Below are 24,806 nucleotides of genomic sequence, written 5' to 3'. Positions count from 1 at the left end.
ACTAAGGTAACTTTAGCAGGTTCCGGTCATGAAGCTTTGAAGAAAGCTGGGTGTGGAGGGGCACGTCTATAATCCCAGCCCTTGGGAGGCAGAGGGAGGAGGATCATGAGCTCAGTATGGCTATCTAGTGAGTCTGAGTTTGAGGGGACAGCCTGAGCTACATGATACCCTGTCTCAAAAGAGAAAAGAAAAAAAGAAAAGAAAAGAAAGTGACTTTGGGTCTTTCCCCCCCACCCCCACCCCTGGGAGTCCTTTCAGTAGTTGAATAAGAGGGGTTGTTTTAAGCAGAGAGCATGCTGGGTCAGTGAACTTGGGCAGCACTTGTTAGCTCATGGACCACCTGGGGATGTGGGAAAAGGCTTAGAACACCACTTGCCCCTGGGTGCTTCCCTGGCTCCCCAGGAGACTGATCCTCAGAGAAGTGTGGAAGTCTGAGGACTGGCCCTGTGTGATCTGAGCACCTGTAGTGGGAGGTAAAGACTTGTGAACCCCAGGCTGCAGACAGGAAGTGCTGGGGAGGACTGAGGAGGGGCCAGCCCCTGCAGCAGGAGCCACTACCTGAGCCGCACCTGCTAGGCTGGAGAAGGTGTGGCCTCCCCAGAAGCAAGGCAAGGGCTCTAAGCAGAGGGAGAGGCCTCCTGGCAGCACCAAGGTAAGCATGTCACCTCTGGGGACCAGAAGAACTAGGGACAGAAAATTGACTGGGTAAGGGGAAAATTAACAAGAGTGATCTGCTGGTGTTTGCCACAGCGACCGAAGTTGGAGGGTGGAACGGATGGATTAGTTCAAGCTTAAATAAAATGGAAAATCTAGTTCCTCTGCCTTACTGGCTGCCACCAGGCTAGCTGACAGCAAGCACAATGATAAAGGTGGAGATGAAGGCGAGAGATTTGAGAGGGGACCTATCTGGGTGTGAACACACAGATCTAACACTCTGTGGATGCTTACTGACAGGGCTCTGCAGGGGGGGTGAGGAGGTGCTGCATGCCGGGTGAGTAAGCTCAGCCAGCTCCCTCATCTCCTAAGTATTCTTTGGGGTGGGGTGGCGTGGCGTGGTGCAGTTAGGCAACTAGCAGGCTAACACAAATAAACAAGGAAAGCATTAGCTGGTAGCGAGTGATCTGGAGAGTCCCGAGGACTGAGGGGAATGGGAGTGAGTGGGTGGCTTCTTTAGTTTGAGTACCCAGGGAAGGCCTCTCTGAGAAGGTGGCCTTTCAGCTGTTGTGTAGATGCCAGGAAGGACCCGGCCATGAGAAGAGATGGCGACGACACTGCAGGTAGGGAAAAGAGCAAAACCATGAGGCAGGATCAAACTTGCTTTGTCTGGGAACGGTGAGAGCTGAAGGGTCGGAGAGATCTTTCTGCAGTGACGAGAGTACTTTCCGTCCCCTTGGTGTCTCACTGGTCACATATGACTGTACGGTGGCCCGCGAGGCGGAGGAGCTGACTTTTCTATTTTATTTGGGATTGGAACATTTTAATCATAACGTAACAGTTGTGGGTGAGCAGAGTCTTGTGCACCGGACAGCACAGGATGAGGAAGTCAGGAAAGGTGCCAGTAGGGGTGTTAGAATGGTAAGAAATGAAGTCAGTCCCCATTGCTTTGTGAGCTGTGCTAGATAGTATGGCACTTTAAAGATTTATTTATTATTTTTATATTACATGTTTGGGCGTTTTGTTTGTATGTGTGTATACGAAATCACATGCATGCCCTGGTACCCAAGGAGGCCAGAAGAGGGCACTGAACTCCCTGGAAATGGAGTTTAGGATGGTTGTGAGCCACGATGTAGGTCCTGGGAACTAGTACTCTTAGCTGCTGGATTATCCCTCCAGCCCCATAATATGAAAAAAAAAAAGTTGTGCAAAGCTTTCAGATGATTTTAGTTAGAAGATTGACATAATCCCATTAGTGTGTGTGTGAGGGAGGGAGGGGGGAGGGAGAGAGAGAGAGAGAGAGAGAGAGAGAGAGAGAGAGAGAGAGAGAGAGAGAGAGAGAGAGAGAGAGAGAGACTGTTTTTGGTGATAGGTGTAGGCTTCTCAGGCTCACCTTAAACTTCTGAGCTTAACTGATTCCTCATTTATACTCATTGAGATTCATGTGTTAGTCTGCAGGACCCCTCTCAATCTCTCTCTCTCTCTCTCTCTCTCTCTCTCTCTCTCTCTCTCTCTCTCTCTCTTTCATGTGTGTGTGTGTGTGTGCGTGTGTGTGCATGCATGTATGCAGGTGTATGTGATTCTAGATGCATGGACTCGTGTAGGCTGAAGTTGTGGACATTGAGTGTCTTCCTCAATCACCCCACATCCAGGACTTGGCCAGTTCAGCTGGGCTGGCTGACCCACAGTCTTCAGGGACTTTGCCTGTCCCAGCTATGCCAGTGCTTGGATTACAGATGAGTGATACTGCTTAGCTTTTATGTGGGTGCTATGTGTCAGAGGATGACCTTGAACTTCTGATACTCCTTTTTGTTGTGCAAACTTTGCTCCTCAATTATTTCTGATTAGTTAATTTAAAAAGGGGGGTTGGGCAGCCTGTACTGGGCAGAAGAGAGATAGGCAGGGCTTAAATTCCCAGGCTTGGGGCAGGTGTCAGGTAGAGACCAGAGGAGGACGAGAGGAGAAGAAGGAAAGGCATGGACCGTGAGCACATGGCCATGAGGGCTTGCCTGGTGGAGCAGATCCAGCCCAGACAGAAGAATATGGCAAGTAATATTGGGGAACATGGCTGGGAAATAGCAAAATAGCTCAGAGGGTTGATATCTGCCCAGCTCTAATGCTTTAAAGCTTACTATAAATCTAATATGCCTCTGTGTCTTTTATTTGGGAACTAAATGGTCTAAAGTGGGTTAGAAATCCCTAATAGACAATTAACAGCTAAAGGGAACTTAGCAACCTCCTCTCCCCTCCCCCACTCACCCCATCCCCCAATCCTCCCACCCTCCACCCCAACCCCCCCTAGACACCCTCCCCACCCCCCCACCCTCCCCACCCCCAATCAAATAGTTCCTCTTCACCTTTCTCTATCTCTCAAGTGTTGAAATTACAAGTGTGCTCCATCAGGTCTGGTACATGCTAGGGAAGTGCCCTACCAACTGGGTTACTGATAGTAGGGTTTTGGGTGGTGTTGGTTTGTTCTATTTTGGTTTTGGTTTTTGGGTTTTTTTGTTTGTTTGTTTGTTTTTGTAAGTGAAGCAAGGAAGCAAGTTCCTTGTCAGATTCACTAGATTGCTCCTGAGCATCAACATAGGGATGACAAAAAGCCAAGTGACCACGGGAAAGGCTTGAGATTGGAGCTTAGGATCACCAGGGAATAGAAAATGTGTCAAGCAGCTGGGCATGGTGGCGCACGCCTTTAATCCTAGCACTCAGGAGACAGAGGCATGTAGATCTCTGTGAGTTCAGAGGCCAGCCTGGTCTACAGAGTGAGTTCCAAAACACCCAGCTCTGTTACACAGAGAAACCATCTCTCAAAAAACCAAAAGGAAAATGTGTCAAGTTATGAGTCAGAATCAGGTCACCAAAGTGAGTATTTAGAAAAGAAGGAGAGAGCCAAGAGATACTGTGACTGTTAAGACTGAGCCTAGAGAAAAGATCTAGAAAGACACCATGGTAGCCAGAAGTGACGGTATCTAAACCCAGAAAATACTGAATGTAACTGGCTGGCCCATAATTTTAGGAAAAACAAGTATCTTTAATTTGATAAGGACATGAAGGTCATTGGTGGCATAAAGGGGAGGTTTGGGGACTGTGTAAGGGGGATTTAGAGATAAGGAAGTGGAAGCTGTGACTGGCTCATAATATCTTCAGTGTTTGCTATTGAAAAACCAGAGAATAAGGCAGGATCTGGTAGCTTGGAGGCAAAGGGCAGACTGGTTATTTAGATGGATGGGCATTATAGACTGATGGGGGAGTAGGTATGGTTGCCTTTGTTGGTAGACAACATTTGGCTCACTGAGATGTCTGTGTACATGATGTGGGAAGGATGGAATTTGTGTGGGTGGTTGAGGAACAGTCACTCTGATGATGGTGCCTGTCTTTCTAACTGAAGTGTGAGGCAAGGCCACTGTCATAAAAATAAGTGGTTGTTTTTGAATATGGGAAACAAACCCACTGCGTGACTGTAACAGGGGACTGGCCTGTTGGAATCATTCTCCAACTTCAATATACAAACGCATCACTAGGGCACAGGTTAAAAGACAGATTTCCTGCGCTGCTGTTGACCCTGCTGGGCCCTGGACCCCACTCTGAGCAGCAAGGTTTCACAGTACTCCATCAATGGGAAGCTTAGGAAGTCACACCATTTCCAAACGGGAATCCAAGATTTGGCTCAGAACCTGCCCATTTCACTGACACACAGAGTGAGCAGAAATGCTGTCTCCTTGAGATTGTGGCCCTTCTAGTCACAGCATTGTCTCCTCCCTGTTAGACTTAGCTGGGGAGCTTAAGTGAAAACAAAACAAGACAACAACAACAAGAAGAAGAACAACAAAAACAACTGAGACAGAACAGTGGCAAAAACAAGACCCGAAGCCTGGTAATTTCAACGGTAATTGAGATTCTGAATTAATTCAGTTTGGGTGGGGCCAACCTGTATTTAAAAGCTCCCTTGGCCATTCTGATATTAACTCAAGCACGAGAAGCACCTGTGCAAAATACCAGGTCAAGGGAATGACCATGGGAGGAGGAGGCAAAGATGGGGTGGAGGCAGGTCCACCTAATGATTTGTGGTCTCTGGTCTATAAACAAATTTGAGTCACTCAAAATGAGCATTTGAAGGCCACTTAAGTTACTTAATCTTACACAGTCCAGATAACAAAATTCCATGCCACTTGGCAAAAGCAATATGGTTTTCATAGACCTTGAGATGGCCTCATTATATGCAAGGCCAGACTTCTTGGGACATCTGGTCTACCAATGTATTACCATGTGGTAAGGGGGTTACTCAGATGGTTCTGTGAGTGCTAGTCCTCCTAGAAAGTTTCAAAGAAGGCCATCAGCAATTTGAGGCACCTTAGAGACCCACAACAGGGTCAAGAGCAGGAAGACTGAAAAACTGAGAGCCCACCTTAGATGAGCTCATCTAGTTGTCAAGAGCTGGCCTGAGAGGATGATGGAAGGAAGGGGGTTGAAGCCCCTGGTGGGCTCTTCTGTGCGTTTCTGAGACTCAGCAGGCCCCCATATTCTATTCTTTATGCTTGCACAGCAATGTCTCGTTCACTGTGCCCTCTCCTCAGGCTGGCTTTGCCTTCCTCGGCACCAGCTCCATTTTCCAGCTTAGTAACCTCTTCATAAAGACACCAAAAGCGACAGCATTTTCTTAAAAAAGAAAACAGGAAAATCACTCAGCAACTTTCAAATGAAGCCTGAAGTGGTGAGATTGGGATGGGAGGTCAGCCCCATCCTCCTCTCACAGGATGGGAAGACTATGGGTAACACCCATGGGAAAATCAGAGTCCATTGATTCCAGAGAAAGGATGATGGTAACTGGGAGGAGATGGTAGGAACGAAATCCTTGATTTTCAGCGTTTAGCGGAGTGGAATGTGGGAGATCTGGTCTAGCTCTCAGGCAGAGAGGAAGTGGTACGGTTAGCATAGCAGAAGTAGATGGTGAAAGTCTTGAGATAAAGAGGCACAAGCTGCAAGTTGACCAGTATGAGCCAGTGTTTAGCTGTTGTGTGATGCTACTTGAACCTATATTCATGCAAAGACATTAGGAAAGGAAAAGGATGGGGAGGAAACCAAAGGAGACAAGTATTGATCTTTTGAGTAGGATGATAGCAGGTTGGGCTAGACATATGAAATCAACTACAAAAAGCCATTGCTCTTTTTCAACTCCCTGTTAAATGTGAATAAATCCACCAAGTCTTTTTTTTTTTAAACCCAAGCTTCCCATTTCCCTTTCTAAAGCCTTTAGAACTCTTTACAAGGAAGGGAAGAGATGAATTTTGGTTCTTTCTTTCTTTTCCTGCCTCTCTTTCCATTCCTGGGAAGATGGAGAGAGAATGAGGGAGCTGGTACTAAGGAGCTAAACAAAAGAGCTACAGCGTTTTTTGAGACTCAGCAGGAGAGAAGAGATGCCTCACCCTTAACTGCACCCATTCTATACCTTCAGGTGGGAAATTGAAGCTGACTTGGCCCCCCTGAGTTTGGAAGCAAATTAACTTACTGTTTGAGATGCATTAGGTTGGCAAGAGTGTAACTTTGGGAAGGTGGAATTTGCAGAGAGCACTTGGGACTGGAACAGGGAAGTGGTACACCCAGGGTGACTAATCTTGCAAAGTGATGGGGATTCCGATCCCTTTTTACACGGAGGGATCTGCCTGCCGGTAGATGTGTTAGAATTGGTCTGGCTGGCTCTGTTCCACCTGGCATGAAGCTCTTTCCTATTGTGTTGCTTATCTCTGTCAATTGCACAGGAAGTCTTTTTTTAAAAAAATGTAGGAGGAAAAATTAAGGAGGGCAATTCACTACCTACCATCAGTAATCCCAGTGTAAGGGTAGGAAGCTGACCTCTGCCAAAGCTAACTCAGAACACTGGAAAGATGACTCTCTCGCATTGCTTAACACCGCGGCCCGTCTTTAAGCTTTGCAGTGGCTTCTGCAAAGGTTTGCAAAGTCTCTGGCCTACTCGGAGTGTTTTCAGCTGTGGTCAAGGCTGCCTGTTTCAGCATTCATGGTGGAAGCCATGTGGAATCCTGTCTTTAGCTCCCTGGGAATGCACTCCAGATTTACACTGTGCTAGTGGACCCAGCTGCATTTGGTAAGCTAGGGTGTGGCCAAGAGAGGGGCTGGATGGGTGTGTCCCCTCTCTCCGCACGCTCTGATGAGTCACACAGTCCTGCTGGCCCCTCCACAAGATGAGAAGATGGGACTCAGAGACAGTCCTGGAACTGGTTAAAGTGGGCATCAGGCAGGCACTCCTTGCTTTCATGCCTGCACCCACCACTCTGCCTCTTGGTTCAGGATTTCAGTTATATTCAGAAGACGGTGTCTGCGGCTAGTGATGTACCCAGCTTCTCTTGCCTTCTATGATGCCTAAGGTGCAACCTTCCTCTGCCACCTCAGGCAACGGGTTGAGAAGCCCTGGCCCACTCTGCGCAAATGAAGGCTCCTTTCTCCTTGGCACCTAGACCACTATAGTCTACCCCCTCACTCCATTTTCTCCTGCACGGCTTAGTCTCTGCAGTGAGTGCAGAATAAAGATCTGGGCAGAAGCCACTGGGTGAGGACAAAGGCAGCCACATTGTTGTGTGGTTAGCTGTGTCATTTCATCTGAGTCGAGGAAGCTACCTCAAGAATGCTTCAGAGGAATTCAGGTTGTAGGTTGGGACATGAGTCCAGCCTGGACTCCACTAAGAGGCTCTGTTTCAAAAGAGCCTACTGATTGATCAATCAAACAACTGGTTGACTACACAACCAGCCAGACAACAACAACAAAAAATACATAAATAAGTAAGTAATTAAATAAAATAAAAAGCAAGAAGCAGGATTTCACTTGAAAGAAGAAAGACCAGGGACAGCATGAAGAGGATGGTCACGGCCAGAAGCCTCTTGCACCCTGAGTCCTCTTAGACGAAAGGGGCCCCAGGGTCTGTTTAGTCCCCCTCTACCCCTGGCTCATGGCTTGAAGCTGCCATGTGGACCCTGGTGTGCTTGCCTGAAGATTCAAATGAAGTCATAGAGCCAATTCAGCTCTGAGACTGTGTGGACTGGTAAACTTCTGAAAGATAGATTCTTCTGGAAGGGAGCTTGGGCAAGGCTGGGAGGGAGTAGGGGGGAGGGGAGGAGGGAGGTTGTCTTCACGGCATCAGGCAGCTTGGAATGAATACTTGCACGGGTGTTCACCAGAGGCTCACTTGGCTGACACATCCAGTGTCTCTGCTTGCCCTGGGTTTTCGTGTTGAGCCATGGGTCCTGCATTGTCCATGTTGCTGTTTCTTCTCTGTCTGAGGGATGTGTGAGGCCTGCAGCTGTCAGGACACCAAGAAGGCAAGAGGAGAGGAGAGTTGCCTCTGCCCTCACATCTTCCTCCCATTTTCAGTTCACAAAACAGTGCCAGCCACAGTGGTCCGTACCTCGAAAGGCTGAGATAGTGTGTCTTGGACCCAGGAATATACACTAGCGAGGGTAACATAATGAGATGCCAATCTAAAAATGAATATAAATGGTCATTAGGAAGAGATTACTGTGTGACTTTCTGTGATGGTTAAGATCGTTTGGTTGGGTCGGGTTGGTCTCGCCCTACCACCCACCACCAACTCGACCCAAGCTAGAGTCATTTGGGAAGAGGGAACCTCAGTTGGGCTGGAGAGATACTCAGAGGTTAACAGCACCATCTACTCTTCCAAAAGTCCTATGGTGGCTCACAACCAAGAAGATCTGGTGCCCTCTTCTGGCGTGCAGCTATGCATGCAGGCAGAACATTGTATAAATAATAAATAAATAAATCTTTTTTTTAAAAATGAAGATGCCTCCATCTGATTGGCCTGTAGGTAAATCTGTAAGGCATTTTCTGGACTAACTATCAATGTGGAAGGGCTTAACCCACAGTGAGACGTGCCAAACCTGGACAGGTAATCCTGGGATATATATATTAAGCTAGGTGATCCATGAAGAGCAAGCCAGTAAGCCCCATTTCTCCACAGTCTCTGCTTCCGTTCCTGACTCTAGGTTCTTGCCTTGAGTTCCTGCTCTGACTTTCCTCAATGGTGGATTCTAAACTGTAATCTGAAATAAGTCCCCCCAAGTTGTTTTTGGTAAGTGTTTTATGACAACAGCCGAGAAGCAAAGTAATACATCTGAGTAATCTACAGAGATGACAGTGAGTGGCTTGGCCTGTCATTGTAGCTTGCAGTTTTACTGCGGGACAGGTAACCAGAGCAGGGGGCTTTAGAATGTTTTAAGGGATCAAAAATTGGGGGAATAGTAGATATGTCACAGAACAGAAGGTATTGGCCCATGAAGAACAGTGTTCCCAGAGACCAGAGCAGGAAGGCAGCCCAGGCCCAGTGATCAGGAGAAGCAAAAGCACACAGGTGTCCAAGGAGCATCCGGGAATTCCCCCAAAGCCTCAAGCCTTCCCCACTTCATGCTGGCCATGGAACCCAGGGCCTTGTACTTGGGGACCCCCAAACCCAGCTCATGTTCTCCATCTAGAAAAAGCCTTGTGTCTGGCTGGGGAGTAGAGCTGGCCTGAGAGGATGATGGAAGGAAGGGGGTTGAAGCCCCCGGTGGGCTCTTCTGTGGCAGAACACCCAACCTGGTGTAAGCAGAGGGAGGATGTTCTGGACTACACCATCCAGGTCACAGGCAATGGACTCTCAGATTCTAAAGATGTAAGGATGGACTTCTCTCTCACCTCCAGCCTGGCATAGCCTTGAGACAGCTCCAGGCTGGCAGGGACTAGGAAGTCCAAACTGATACCCTGCCTGTGGAGGCCACAAGCCAATCAGCTGTTTCCCCCAAATTAAGTCCTGTTGGATGGGGCACTGTTGGAAACCAGACTCCATACCTGAAAGGATGATTGTGCCAATAATCTAGCTGATGGGTCCTAGTTAACGGTTTGGGGGCTCCCCACAGTAAGGTAGGAATACCATCTCCATAAGAAGGATGCCAGGGGCTAAGCAGGTGAAAGCCACAGCTTGGCCTTCCGGGGCCTATATGTAAGGAATATGTATGTATTGCACGTGCAATACATACATGCGTGCAAATGGCAGGGAGTTGCTGGGGGAAAAGAATTGGCGTTGAGATGTGTGAAATTTGAGGTGACACTGGCCTGTGATTATTAGGCTCCATATTGTTTTTGGGATGCTGGGGCCTTTGTTCGAACTTGTGGCAATCCACGGGGATTCCACTAATGAAGATAATAGATGTGTGTGGGACTTCAGGGACAGGGACCAGGGCTTGGATGGAGGCTCCACAGCGCTTGTGATGAGTGGAAGAGAGTGAAGGTAAAATGAGCCAAGCAGATGGTGGAGGGGCTTGGCTGCCTCCTGCCTCCTGCGGGTGAAGGAATTGTGAGTGTTCTCTGCTGGGGAAGACGCTGGGGCACACGGTCAGTGTCAAAGACAGGAGCAATGCCAGCTCCATTTGTCAGCGTCATGTGACTGCTCGCTCAAAGAAGTTTATTTTATACGCATTGGACCCCAGAAACCTGTCCTAAAGAATCCCTGTAGCCACATTGTTCAGTCACAGCAGAATGCAAACAGCCCGGCCATCCAGGAGGAGCACAGTGAAGAAATAAATTGTCTTCTGTGCACACAATGAGATCTAGTTCAGTAAAGAAAAACTATGGAAAATGAGCAACCAGAGGTACGCGCGGCTGTGCAGTTCCATCTCACAGAGTGTTTTAGGGAAAGAAACAAAACTCAGGGCACATATATTTATCCCAGTCTGGTTAAATTATTATAAAGCTTAAAACATGCAAAATTAAGAAGTTCTGTATCTAGGGAATAGGCTCATAAGTGGCCAACACTGTAAAGAAGAGCAAGGAAATGATTATTTAGAAGAGTCCTGGGGATGTAGAGGGGCTGGGTCAGGACTAGGCACTCTGGTGGCTTTATGAGCTTTCTAATCATTACACCAGAACTGGATGAGGCAGTGCAGCCCTTGTAATCGGAAGTTCAAGGCCAGCCTGGGCTACACGAAGCCCTACACCACCGCCACTCCCCACCTCCCCGCAAAACCATTATAACAAATATGCTTATTTTATGAAAATTGTGGTTATATTGTCTAAAAACAAAGCATAAAAATGAGAAACAGTGAGAGCCATTCTTCTGTGTGGACAACTTTTTACGTGGTGGGGCGTCATTCTATGGCTCTGCACTTCTGGCTGCCTCCAGCCTCTTCAGTGACCTTGTAAAGAAGGCCCTTGTTCTCGTCCTCAATGAATGAGGAACTGAGGCACAGAAATGCGAAGTCCCACAGCCACCTGAAGTACCCCTGTGACTCTGCTTGCTGATCTGCTCTGCACCGCTGTGTAACGTTAGAGGATGTTTTTGCCTCTGGCCACACCCAGGTGCTGGGTGATCTTGGGGGTGGGGGGGGGCATGGTGTGGCTGAACAGTGAGGGGCTGAAGCCCTGTTGACGGAAAGCATATTAATATATATAGAGAGAACTATGGTGAGTACAGCACAAGTCTTGGCCCTTTCTCTTTAATTAGCTAGATCACTCAATTGTTGGGTACTTTTTTTTAGCACACCACATTTTAAAGATCCAAAGAGCTCCCTTCAGCTTACTCCAGGGCCAAGGTAAGAGACTGGAGGAGGGGCCTGGGATGCTGACCTTACAAGCTCTTGGGTGAATGCTGTTGCTTTAGTGTCTGGCCGCTAAGCCTGTGTCCTTCAGGAATGCATTGAAGAGAAGCCCTGGTGAACTAGGTCCCTAGTAAGCAGTTAAGACTTTGGGTATTAGCTCAGCACCTTCAAGAGCTGGTTGAGTGCTGGGTTGAGCTATGGATCTGGGGGTCACTGCCTTAGGGTGGCAGTTGGTAGCCCGCCAGCCCCGGGTCCTGGCTTCTTGTCTCTGGCCTAGGTCCATTTCTCTTTCTGTGGAGAAGAGACAGAGGGCAGCATCTCCTACCCCTGGCTAGCTGTTTGGTGGGTCCTCGTGCCCAACACTCTGTCCATAGGTCACGGACATGTTCCCACACAGCTTCTATCTTAAAGTAGTCTTTCCGAGAGAAATGGATCCATATACACGTTTAGAGCATTGGCCAAACAGCAGGGACTTAAATGTGAGGTGTGAACCTCACACAAGGAGGAGTGTAGTAGAGATGGAAAAGACAGCATCAGTTGAACAGTGAATCTTCAGAGAAAACCTAGTAGGTTTACAGGTGCTCGGTCCCTTAATCGTTCGTTCATTCATTTGGTGTGTATCCGTCTGCCGTGCACTCATAGAGGCCTGAGGGCAACTTGTAGGTGTTGATTCTCTCCACCGTGTAGGTTTGAGACGTGAAGCTCAAGTCATTAGACTTGGTGGCAATCACCTTTACCCGCTGTGCCATCTTGCCTGCCCCAATTTCTCCCCTTTTGTTTTTTTTTTATCTGCTCCCCTATATAAAGCTCTTGGGACCTCCTAGATGTGTAATTTTACCCTGAGGAAAGAGCAAGTACACTGGAGAGGCTTGAGTCAGGGTGTGACATGATGTTTTAGTTTTTTTCAATGGATGTAAATTCGTGCAATATAAAACTGACCATTTTAAGGCTTACATTTAGGATTCACAACGCTATGTACAGCTATCACCTGCAGCTAACTCCAAAATGTCTTCATTCCTTTGGAAGCCCTATCACCAATGATCAGCCACTTTACTTTCTCCCAGCCTTTGACAACAGCCTGCCTGATTTACTGTATATGGATTTGCCTGTTGAGACATGGCTCTCAAATGGTCTCAGAAAAGTCCGTCTGGCTGGTGGGGAGAGAAGGGATGGGAGAAATGGCCACCATGAAAACAAGAGCAGCCATCAGGGTCCTGACATTTGCTGTGGGTAGCAGCGATCGCCTCCTATTCTGTGGGACTCCACAGGTTGAAGAGTGTGAGGGGGCCTTGGGCTTGGGATCTGCCACATTGCCACCTCTGAGAGGCCCTGTGGTAAGGAAGCCTGCTATGTCTTGAGTTGTTTCACAGAAGTTCACTTTGGGGGAAGAAGAGACAAAGCTCTCATGAATGGATTAATGCATTTCACTAGAGATTGGGTGATCAGTTGCCACAGGAGCAGGCTTTTCTAAAGTGAGGCTGCCCCTTGTGTGTTGACTCTGTGGCGTGTACGCGTTTTCCCTCCTGCTTTTCCTACCATGAGTCCCTCACCAGATGTGGTTTCCCAAGTCTGAACTTCTCAGCTTCTAGAACAGTGAGCTAAAAGAACCTCTATTCTTTATAAATTCTCTAGTCTTGGTATACTTGGTATACTGTTGTAGGAACAGGCAGAAGACAAAGACAAAGCCTGTTTGACTTGGTACAATCTGCATTAGGCAGTTGGACTCTTTTTTTAAAGAGCTCTTCTGCTTGTCCAAGTGTTCTTAGATGTGTGCCAAAATAGGCAGGATTGGAACTCAGAACTGTGTCCTGAGGTTGCAGCAGCATTGTTCTGACACACTGACCCAATCACTTCACGTCTGGGCCCTCTGCATCCTCAACTAGGCACTGGGAGTGCTGGCAGCCTTTGAGATCACACAATTAGTGATGTGATACCTTTGGTGAATGCCTGTCCCAGAGGGATAGTGGCTGTCTGTGTGGTTGTAAGAGGGTTTTGTCCTCACTAGGTTCTGAGAGCTCAGTGCAGGTTAACAAGTACAGCTGAGTTTGAAAGCAGATTTGCAACTAGAGTTTTCCAGAAGTTCAGCCCATTCTGTTTTCTAGTCCAAAAAGTGTGGGGATGAGGACCCTTCCACATCTCTCCTGGATTTTAGGGGTGAGCAAATCTCAACAGTGATGATGTACAGTAGGCAGGGTCTCTGACAGTTGTAACTATTGTTATTAATGACCTCTAGTTCATCAGAGTTTCTTCTGTGTTAGCCGGGAAGCTCCCAGTACCCTGGTCACAGGCTCTCATCTTCCTGTTTGCATTGCCTGCCAATGGGCTCGCTCTTCATTTTCCATGCCATAAACCCAAAGGCCTTTATTTTTATTGTAAGCAAAAGGATACCACACACACACACACACACACACACACACACACACACACACACACACACACACTGTTACAACCCAAATCAAATCATACTACAGCCTCAGACCTCAGAGTCACAGCCCACTCCTCACCTTGAAGCCACATGCCTAAGAGTTCCAATTCTCTTGATCGTTAACCCATAGAACTTCAAATAAAACATTTATATGTTGTCTCTAAAGTTATTAAATTTGAAACCATTCATTAGGCTCCTGTTGTGACAGACAAGGGTATAGTTACTTGTACTATGTCCCAAGTGTATTCCTCCCTTCCTCTGCCCCCCACCTCCTTTTCTTTTCTTTTCTCCTTCCTTCTTTCTCTTCTGGTGGTAGGGTAGGAATAGCCATACTCCTGAGAAGATGTCTTAATTTGTCTTAGGACTCTGGGGACCATATAGGCAAGCCTGCAGCTTTCTTATTTTCACTTTCTGTAAAGCACCTCGACAACTTCTGGCCTTGCCTTGCCTTTTGTATTAGAAGACAGGACTGAGGAGAACCCCACCTTATGCAGCCATTTTCTTTTCTTTTCTCTACCCTGCCATCTCTCCCTCCCTCCCTTCCTCCTTCCCCTCCTCTTTCTTTCTTGTATTCCTGTCATTTCATCTAGCTCTGCACTTGAAGTGGCTGGATTTGGGGAGTGACAGCATAGGGTGCTTGCTCACCTCTAAGTCTCAGAGAAGCTGGGGTTCAGTGAGAGGGACCTGCCCCCACTTTCCAGCCTGCAAGGGGGCTCTGTGAAGGTCGCATGCCTTTCCTTCCTGCACAGGAAGCACCGGGGCCAGAAATAGGCTGATGTGGCAGCAAGCCCTGTGTAATTAAAGATGATTTCTTTTCCTGGAAAAGACATGAGAGGATTTACCTAGAGTCCATGCAGATGGCGGGGCTGGGCCTTGTAAAAGGATGCCCCTTAGTGAGTGTCTCACTTAAGCAGCCCGCGAGCCCAGGCCTGCACAAGCGTAGCAAGAGCTAGAGAGCTGCAGTTCATGGAGGTACCTCACGTCCACTTGCCCAGCCTCTCATTGTCCTAAGCCTGGAGCGCAGCAAATGTGAATTTTGAGGCCAAGATGGTCCCTTGCCCGAAGGTGTCTTGGAGTCTTGAGCTCACTTCCCCATCTTTCTAAGGCTACCCAACCCTACCTTGTTGCTACCACCAACAGCCATGCTGCTGACTCTCTCCCTGTTATTCAACCCTATATTTTTAAAAGCAGCATAAGACCAGTCCTTTCTTTTATAGGTAGAGCACCACTCATCTGACAACCAAAACAAAAACAAAAAACAAAAACGAAAAAAAAAAAAAGAAAGAAATGCTCCAACTGCAACTTTTTTGAGTGACGTGACACCACAAATGGAAAAATTCCACCTCGTAAAACTTTGTGTCATGCACAAAAATCATCGGAAAGAGTATATAAATTCCCCTTCAGGACGTGTGATGTGGTGTATATGAAACATAAATGAATTTCATGTTTGGACTTGATGCATATCCCCAAGTTATCTCACTGTATGGTTGCAACTAGGTCACATTTGAAAAGTTGATCTGGAATGTTCTGGTCCCAGGCATTAAGGATACTGAGAGCCACCTCTCCTATAAGGTGCAAATAGTACCCCATTGCATCCTGAAGGTGAGAATGTCAGGGCTGGTCAGCAGGAAAGAGGGGCTCCTCATAGGCCTTCCTCACTGTTCCCAGCACACAATGCAGGCCTCCCCCCTGCAGAATAACGACTTTCCCTTTCAGTTGTTTGTTTGTTTGTTTGGTTTTTTTTAAGCCTGGAGGTGGTGGGGGATGGAGGCAGAGTTCTTGGAGACCTGTGTGATTTCAGAGCTCTGAAACCCCTTAGAGTTCAGCATTGCTTTCCTTTCTCTGTGACCAACAGGTCCGAAATGTTAAAACTCCTCAGGACCCTGTATGGTCTTTTTTTCAAAGTGTAGTGGTCAGGCACCGGCTCTTCTGAGATCCAAGGCTCATGGGGTGTGCCTCTTGTAAGGAAGAAGGCTGCAGACTGCTGAGAGTTCCCAGGGCACAAACAAGCTTGCTCTCTCCCTCTCTCCCTCCTCCTCCTCTCCTTCCCCTCTCTATCCTTTTGCTCTCCTCCCTCCTTTCCTCTCCTTCTCCCCTTCTTTCCTGGCTCCCCAGCCTTTATAAGACAAACTCCAGCATGAAAGTGCGTCTACTGGGGGACCATGGGCAGCATAGACACCCAGAAAACTTGGGTCCTATGTCCCAGGAACTTACAAGCTCCGCGCGTAGTGCCTGAGCTGGGACAGAGTGCACGCCATCTCTCTGTAGGAACTGCTCAGATGGTGTTGACTCAAAACCATGCTGGTCCACGCCTTGATAATGATTTCCCATCATGGTGATGGCTGCCTGCTCCACTGAAGCCATGCAGGGCTCTTGTGAGTGTGTCCTGAGATGCCCTGGGGGGCCTGGGACAGCCTTGCTGTGAACACGGATCATGGGAGATCTCGCTACTTGACTTTTCTGATGGCTTTGCTCCTGTGCACAGCGGAGATTCTTCTTTCTCCTGCCTTCCTACTTACTCATGGGAAGCAGAGGTCTCTGATGAGGCCCAGCACAGGCCCACTGAGGAACTGAGGGACATAGAAGGGTTGGGACGCCCCCAATGCCACAGCTTCTAGACTCCTCTTCCAGCTCTGGCTATCCGGATCTGAGTGAGTTTTCTCTCTTTCTAATGGTTTTTTTCTTTTACTCATTCATTCATTTATTTCTGTGTGGGGAGGCAAGGAGAGGGTGGCATGAGGGAGGGGGAGTGTGTCATGGTTGGAGGACAACTTGAGGATCCTGTTATGTGGATGCAGAAGATTGACGGAATTGACTTCTGGCTGTCAAGGTTGGCAGCAATCACCTTTACCCGCCGAGCCACCTCACCAGCTTTCTCGTCTGAGCTTTTAACTCACTAGGATGTATTCCCAGGAGTCAGTAGCTCTATAAGCTCTCCCCCCCCCCCACCCCCAGGATTCCTTTTACTCCTCTCTGGGGGTGTGTATAACTGAACCCCAAGTCAGCCTGAAGTTGGCCTCGTCCACAGCGGGGCCCTTCAGCGTTGTTTCTTACTCATGCACCCTTTGGGGTTGATTTGATCTGCAGTGGGAATTCTGCAGTTCCCAGCAGTTCTCACTGATCTCAGCAGTTTGGAACTGCTGGGTTTATTCCCTCCTCAGGCCATGTGCCATTTCTTCTTCTCCTACTTCTGGCCTTACGCCTAGAGAGCCCAGGACAAACTCTGGTGCATAGCGGGGACCGTGCCACATACTAGAACTTCTTTTTAGAAAGGAAGGAAGCAAGATCTGGTGCTCAGAGCCTCACGGGGACCTGCATAGATTCTGCTTTCGCCCCAGATACTATCAGTGCTGGATTCCTGCATTTTCAAGTGATTAGCTAATGACTTTGGAGTGAGGTAATGCAATACCAGACATGTGAGTCACCCCATTACAGGTGTGGACAACAGTGAGCATTCTCTGTTGCCGTGGTAATGGGAACATTGTATTTGTCTCAAACCAAGAAGAAACTGCTTTCAGCCCTCCGGAAGGAAGACGTTTCCCACACTGTCCCACAGCTGTTCTCCCTAAGGCTGCTCCTCACACCACACACTGTCACATTATGGTCACCGTCACCTGGACGGCTGTCCTATCACACTATGCACAGCGGACTTTCCCTTTTGCCACTTGCGTCTTGTCATGCCCCAGATGCCCAGTGTGAAGTCTCAGAAAGTGAATGTTTTCTCCAGGCAGGGCAGGATGACAAGGTGGCAAGAGCTAGGCTTTCAAAGTTTGACAGATTTGGCTCAAGTTCTGACTCTGTCACTTGTGAGAATGTATTTCTCCCTCGGGCTGCTGCATCCTCCTCTCAGAGAGAACTGGACTAGGCCCTGCCTCACCGGGCTATTGGAAAGTGCTTGGAGCGTGGCTCAGGAGATGGTACTCTTCCTTTGCATTCCATCTCCCTGAAGTTCCAGTGGGGAAATCAAGGGTCCCAAGAGACAACTGTGACCAATACAGCAGCCTGTAATTCTGGGCTGTGGGTCTGGTGAACGTTGGCTGGTTCAGGAGCTGGTTCTGGTTGACGTCAGCAGGTGAGAGATACTATACAAAAACTGGAGGCTCAGGGCACAGTCTGGGTACTTGGAGAACTGTGCAGATAAAAAAACAAAACAAAACAAAACAAACAAACAAACAAACAAAACCAGGCACTCAGCTGTGGAAGGCCAGGATGTGGGTGTGACAAGAGCACCCACAGCAAAGACAGCGTGGTCAGGTTTGCTGGCTGGCTGGCTGGACGTGCCTTTCCTCACTCATGCTCATGGCTGAGAGGGTCTGCACAGAGCATCAGAGGCACAGGACACTTGCCTTCACTTTGGGAGCCCTCAGGGGCCCCTTTTGGCTAGCCATGGGGTTGGGTCTGGCACCTAGAACTGTAACCACAGAGAAAGACCCCACAGGGGAGAGATACGTGTCTATAAAAAGGAATGTGGAAAGTGCCACTGGCAGCGGCAGATGACGGTGAGATCTTGGAAGGGACACTCAAGCTTTTTTTCTGAGATTTGAATGTCATGAGCTTAGAAGATGTCTCTGTTTCTAATAGGAGGACTCTAATTACTAAAGTAGACAACGGTCTCCCTGGGAAGAGACAGGGATTAACGTTGCTAGGCACCTCCATTTCTCGTTGTTCCCTTCAAACTGCCTACCCCACAGTAGTTGAAAAGTACTTTTTAAAAAATAATAAAATCAAATACTCACATAAAAATGAGAGATGACAAATGCACCTGCCACCTGTATGTTTAAGGAAAAGAAAGTTCATTTGACATGTTACGGATGGCTACGCTGGGTGTGGTGGGTGCATGCTTACAAGCCTGGCGCTTGGGAGCCTGAAGCATGAAGAGCACAGACTTGAAGCTAGCCTGAGGGAAACGAGCAGCAGGCATTCACACACAGAGATGAACGACTGGCCGAGCAAGTGCACCTTCAGAACCAGCACCGGAGACATGTACAGCTATCCCTCGGTGTCCATGGGGAACTGGTTATATTCACCCCAGGGTTCCAAAATCTGAGGATGCTCAAGGCCCATATACAAAGCAGCGCCGTTATCTGCCAAGAACGTAGGCAGATCCACCACTCCTCTCTAGATCACCCTTAGTTTATTTGTGGCAACCATAACGCATGTGCTACGTGCATCACTGTTGCACTGTGGTGTTCCGGGGATTAGTTAGCAAAGCCTGCAAGTCTGGTACAAACACAACCTATTTCTTGACGATCTTGAGCCCCTCGTTTGGCTGAGTGTTGAGTGATTAATCATGTAGGATGCCTTCCCAAGTTCTCATTTGCAGCCACTTTTATCTCCTCTGCTCCCACCTGCCTGCCCAGTCACTTCCAAAGATTGCCTTCGTCTGCACTCGAATTTCACAGAAGTGGGCCGTGTAATTGAATCTAGTCTCTTCTGTATTAGACAGTGTCTAAAACTGATCCTGAGAATTTCCTGCAGTTTGGTATATATATATTTTTCATGCTAAGTAGAGTCCCATTAGTTGAATTTTTCTCAGTCTGGTTATCTGTCAATTGGTGAACACTTGGGTCCTTTCCAGCTTTTAGCTATCATGAATAAATCCACTACTGACATTTGTGTACAGGCCTATCAGACGCAGTTTCTTCCTCTTACACAAATACCTTGGCATGTGACTGCTAATGACATAGTAGGTATGGAAGTTTAGCTTTATAAGAAATGGTGAAAATGGCTTTAAAAGTGGTGCCTCTGTGTGCTCCTTACATGTGGCCAAACAAGAACTTCTAATCATGGTACCTTCTTGCCAGTGCTAAAACAATTTTTTTCCCAGATCATCTTAGTAATTTTGGCCTTGTGTTTTCCTAAAAATGGATGATGTTGAACATTTTCCATGCAATCATCGCCTTTTCTGGATTCAACAGGTTACTAACATTGCCAAATGCCACTCACCAACAATGTAGTGCTTGGCATCAAAGACCCCTGTTCGGTCCCCTTTTTCTCCTGGACCAAATCACTGTTCTGTGGTCAGTATGCCTGTTCCAGGAGTGTGTTTTAAATTTTCATTAGCATGTACATATACAAAATAGCATCAAGCGGTGCCATGTGTGTTTTGATGCCTCCACACGAAGTGTTCCATTCTGCGTTTATACTTTGCAATTTCCTCCTCTCTCCCCATTTTTTTTTTTTTTAGGTTTACACATGTGGACCTGGTTTTTTCTCTCCGTTGCAGAGGTTTCTCACATGTCTATTCCACCTGTATCACGGTCGGCGGGGGTTCCAGTGTTTATCCTGTGCTAGTCTCCTTGTAGACTTGTGTGTGCATTCCTCTGGGGCTGGTACCTGGAAAGGAGCACATCCTCCTGAGATGTGCATCTGGGCTTTGCTAGATAGTGCCAAGTAGTTTCAGAGGGGTTCCAAAAATATATTCTGCCACCCACAAAGTGCCAGAATTTCCACTTCCCTCGCCAAGCCCACGAGGCTCCTTTCTGCCGTCCGAGGGCTCGCAGAACCACTCTGTATGTTTGCCTTGCATTTGGGTGTCCTTTGTGGCTAACGAGGTTAGAGATGTTTCATATGTTTGTACCCCATGTATGTGTCCCCTCCTGTCAGCCCACCATACCTACACAGATCAGCTTATCCGTCATGCTAGCTTTCAATCCTTGTTTTATTACACATTTTCTACTATGGTATTTTTGTCGTGAAATTTTCCACTGCAACCTATAATCAAATTTACTAACCTGCACTTTTTGCTTTTTATGTCTTAAGAAATATTTTCTTGGGGCTGGAGAGATGGCTCAGTGGTTAAGAGCACCTTCTGCTCTTCCAGAGGTCCTGAGTTCAATTCCCAGCAACCACATGATGGCTCACAACCATCTATAATGTAATCTGACACCCTCTTCTGCAGATAAAGCACTCATATGCAATAAATAAAATAAATAAATCTTTTTTAAAAAAGAAATTTTTTTTTATGCCCAGGTCACAATACAGCCCAAAGTACATATTTTTTTAAATAAATTTCAGTGTTTGGTATGTGACAGATCTTTGGTCTTTGTGTAATTTTTTTTGGTTGGTCTTTTGCCACATGGCAGAGACTAAATCACATTCATACTCTTTTCCTGCTTAAGACCATGTGAGTGGGGGTGTCTTCCTTTAATCCCAGCACTAGGGAGGCAGAGGCAGGCAGATCTCTGTGAATTAGAGGCTAGCCTGGTCTACAGGGTGGGTTCCAGGATAGCCAGGGCTACCTAAAGAGATCCCTGTATTAAATAAATAAATAAATAAATAAATAAATAAATAAATAAAATAAAATCGAAGACAGTCTGTCCTGCCATTATTGCTGAAAATTTTTTCTTCTCTGCTCACAGATGTATTTCTTTGGGGAGGTGGGGTCCTGGGGTTTGAATTCAGGCTTTGTAGGCAACTATCCTGCACTGAGCCTCACCCCAGGCCCTTCTCACTGATTTGGTGGGCACGTTGCTGTATTTTTCCTATATCTACACTGTATTCCTAAGCTTGCTGTTCTGCTGGAGTGGGGGCGGGGCATTGTTTGCACACCAGCTGCTCACCGGTTCAGCTATCATGACGCTGTAAGAACTCTCTGAAGGAACAGAAGGTCGCCTTTCTTCTCAAGTGTTTCTGGGTGTGTGTTACCCTCACTGAGTCCACTGCATTTTAGAACCTGCATCTTGTTCTAGGAGCAACTTTGTGACTGATGTTGGAATGGTGCTACATTTTACTTGTTTCTTTCTTTTTGAGACAACCTTACTATGCAGCCCTAGACAAGCTTACTGTGTATACCATACCAGCTCAAACTTGTGGGTGAGCCTCCTGCTGCTGCCTCCTGAGGGTGTGCACCACCATCCCTGACTGGCACTGTGCTTCGTGACTGTAGCAGTATGATGGGTTAAGCTCCATTGTCACTCTGACTGGGTTGGAGATGCCTAGGGACCTAGCAAGGCATATCCCTGGGGATGTCCGTGAGGGCATTTCCAGAGGAGGCTGGCAACCAGGGGAGAAACTGAGGAGAAAGACGAGCTCTGACTGTGGACGGTAGCATCTAATGTGTTGAGGGCCCAGATGCAAAGGAAGAGGAAGACGGAAAAGGCCAGTGAATATGGGCATTGTCTTTCTCTTCTTCCTGGCCGTCTGTGATGGGAGATACTTTGCTCTGCCCAGCCATGCATTCCTGCAGTGATAGACCAAAACCTCGGAAACAGTGAGCAACTAAGTCCTTCTCTTCAACTTTCACTCAGGTATTTTAAAAGTACGTTTTTAAGGTGACCATACTAAGTAGCACATTTCATTGTGATTTTTGATATATGTGCATGTATCACATTATTCTTTATTCTTATTCACCCTCCCCTTGCTGTGGTTCATATGCATATATATATGCATATTCAATCTACATATATGTCTTGTGTATCTAGTCACACTGATAATAAACTGACTAACCCAAGAAGTTGGATATCAGAGAAGTTTGTTGGAGAATTTGGAAAAGTTTGGAGAAGCAAAGCAGAAAATGTTTATAATGATACAAGCAGAGCTTAAAATGAGTGATTCTGGCAAGAGCTCAGAAGACCAGAATGCCTGCAGGAAGGCAGTAAGCAGCGAAGGCTCAGGAGGCTTTGGGTGGGAGTGAGGAATCCACTAGGAATTGGACCAGAAACAATTCATGTTACATCCTGGCACAAAACTTCTTTATATTTTGTCCATGCCCTAAGACTTTGTCGGAGGATGAGTTTAAAGGTGATGGGCTAATTAATTTGGCAGGAAAACTTTTCAGGCAATCCAGGCTGTAGTATCATCATCTCTGGCTATTTTTAAGCCAGGTTCTCAGTGGGAATTAAAAGCACAAAATAAAGGAGAAAGAACTTTAGAAATAACCACAATTTGCCCAGAAACATGAGTGTGACGTTGAGACTAAGATGTCACGGCTTCTGAAAAGATTAAAGCTACGAAAAATAAGCCAAGTGTTTTATATTGACAATAGGGGAGATGACTTGTGGGCACCTCAGGATTAGCCAAACCCATTTCAGGCTGAAGGGTCTGAAAGAATAAACTCATTAAAAGGATGTTCCCTTCCCCAGAGAAGGCACATCTGGGGCACCTTGCTTATAAAGGGCCCCCTGGGAAACTGCTTCCCTGTGCAGCGCTACCTCACAATCAGCTTCTCAGCCATGGAGAGACCACTGCAGCCTCAACTCAAGAAGCCCAGTTACTGTTCAAGCCGGCACGAGGCGCTGTCATTATCCACATGACGCTGGCTTTGCAAGCATGCTAAACGAGACAGTTATGGCATTGTGGAAGCTTCCACTTAGACCTCAAAAAAAGGGGGGGGCTCTACAGTTTAGGCATTGTGAGACATGGTGTGAAGGTGTGAAGGTGATGCTTAAGCTACAGCACAGAGAGACCCCAAGATGTTGGCAATGTGAGCAATGTGGGGGTGTCTGCCAAGGAAAGCTGCCAGTCCCAAAGAGAAGCCATGTGGGCTGTTACAGGCAAAGCCATATGGTTAGGGCTATGCAAGCCTGGTGGATCTCATCTTGTGGTGCCCTGCTCCAGATGCTCAAAATGGAGTCACTGTTGCTACTGTTTGCCCTATAGGTTTCAGTATAGCCTTGGTCTGATCTTTCCTTGTTCTCCCCCTTTTCCCATCTACTCCGTGCCATTGTTTAAATACACAAATTATTTTATCTTATTTTACAGGCACTTACCACTAATATTTTTTCCATGAGTATCACAAGAGACTTTGAATTTGTGTCTTTGTACAGTGCTAGAATTCTGGGCCCACTGGGACTCTGGGAAACAAAGTGAACACATTTTGCATGAGATGCACCATGAGCCTTTAAGACCCAGGGATAGGCTACGGAATACTGTGCTTTGAATATATAATGTCCCCTAAAGGTTTGTGGTTAAAGGATTGCTTTCTGGTCAGTGGCACTATTTTGGGAATTTCTGCAAACTTTAGGAGGGACAGCCTAACGAGAGGTAGTCAGTCACAGAGGGATATTCTTGGGAGCTGCCTCTCACCCTGACGGTGCCCACCCCGCCCCCCCGACCGTGCTGCCTGCTCCCCATGAGATGAGTGGTAGTCTTAGGTACACACTTATCATAGAAGACTACACCTGGCCTCCCTGTCATCACCTATGCCTTCCCCAAACATAGTCTGGGCTCACTACCACTAGGCAGCTTGACGGGGACGGTTGACTACAACAGAGTCTGGTTGTCAGCAGAAAAAACAAACAACAACAACAACAAGCAAAGCAAAGCAAAACAACAACAACAAAAAAAACAATAAGAGAAGATTAAACAATGAGAACAGCTTGGGGGGGGTCCCTTTTCTTCTGCCTCCTGTTCCCTCCCAGATGTGTCGTTCCACCTTGCAGTTTGTCCTCACGTTGTCAGCTCGTGCCACCGTCTTCACCGTGACGGATGAGATTCCCAGGGCTGGTCTGTATAACCGTGGTCATCTTGAGATATTCCTTCTGAAACATCCTTCCGTTTCCCTTGCCTCTCCTTTCCTTTTGGAGCCATTTTGGGGTCCCACGTCTTCCATTTCCTTGGTGTTCTGTCATCTTTAAAGCTTCACGCCCAGTAGGTTTCGGCTAAAGAAATGAATCTGTTGTGAGCCTGCAACCATGGGCATCCCCTAAATGTCATCATCTGGCCTCTGGGTATCCCTGGGACAGCGCTAGTCTCCTTCCCGCCAGTGTGGGAGGGCAGGTCACTGGCTGACACAGGTGGAAGGGGTCTCACCTCTGCCTCATACATGCCTGTGAACCTTCCAGGGCCTTTCCGGGTTGTCATATTTAAAAATCAGCTTATTTTTCTTGTCCTCCCCAGCAGTGCACAGGTTTCGGCTTTCTCCTCCACTTATTGTCATCCATTTATCCACTTGGTTTTCATTGTCTAAAATCTTGTTTATGTATCCAATTTATTGTCAGCTCTTTGTGGCTTTGTACCTAATTCTTTTCAAGTCCCTTTAATCGGGTTTCAGGAGAGCGTGGAGATAGATAATCTGCTTTAATTCAGCCATTTGAACCCTAAGTATTTATTATGTTTTCTGATTGTTGCCAGTTCACAGCAACACTGGTAGTTTCTATTGATAGACCTTGAACTGTCTTGTTACTTC

The 24,806-nt window shown here is 47.2% G+C and overlaps 1 protein-coding gene across 8 annotated transcripts in view; it reads left to right on the top strand.

Annotated features, from left to right (window-relative positions):
- Positions 1–24,806, top strand: part of GAS7 (growth arrest specific 7) — a 234,323-nt gene that overhangs the window by 74,484 nt on the left and 135,033 nt on the right. Inside the window, exon 1 of one of the 8 annotated variants that reach the window (XM_084764368.1) lies at positions 512–652. The exons of 2 other annotated variants lie outside the window; for them this stretch is intronic. Coding sequence is in view for 2 of the 6 variants with exons in the window: in XM_084764362.1 (XP_084620488.1) it covers positions 2,631–2,699 (69 nt within the window). In the remaining 4 variants the exon portion in view is untranslated. Of the gene's footprint in view, positions 1–511; positions 653–1,090; positions 1,278–2,554; positions 2,700–24,806 lie in introns of those variants that run through there. 5 more of the 8 variants (XM_084764357.1, XM_084764365.1, XM_084764354.1 and 2 more) reach the window with 5 other exon arrangements.

This window comes from Acomys minous, assembly GCF_964271855.1.
Source record: "Acomys minous genome assembly, chromosome: 16".
NCBI classification, from domain to species: domain Eukaryota; kingdom Metazoa; phylum Chordata; class Mammalia; order Rodentia; family Muridae; genus Acomys; species Acomys minous.
The sequence above is the reverse complement of the archived record's forward strand: the minus strand, read 5'-3'. Positions and strand labels throughout refer to the sequence as shown.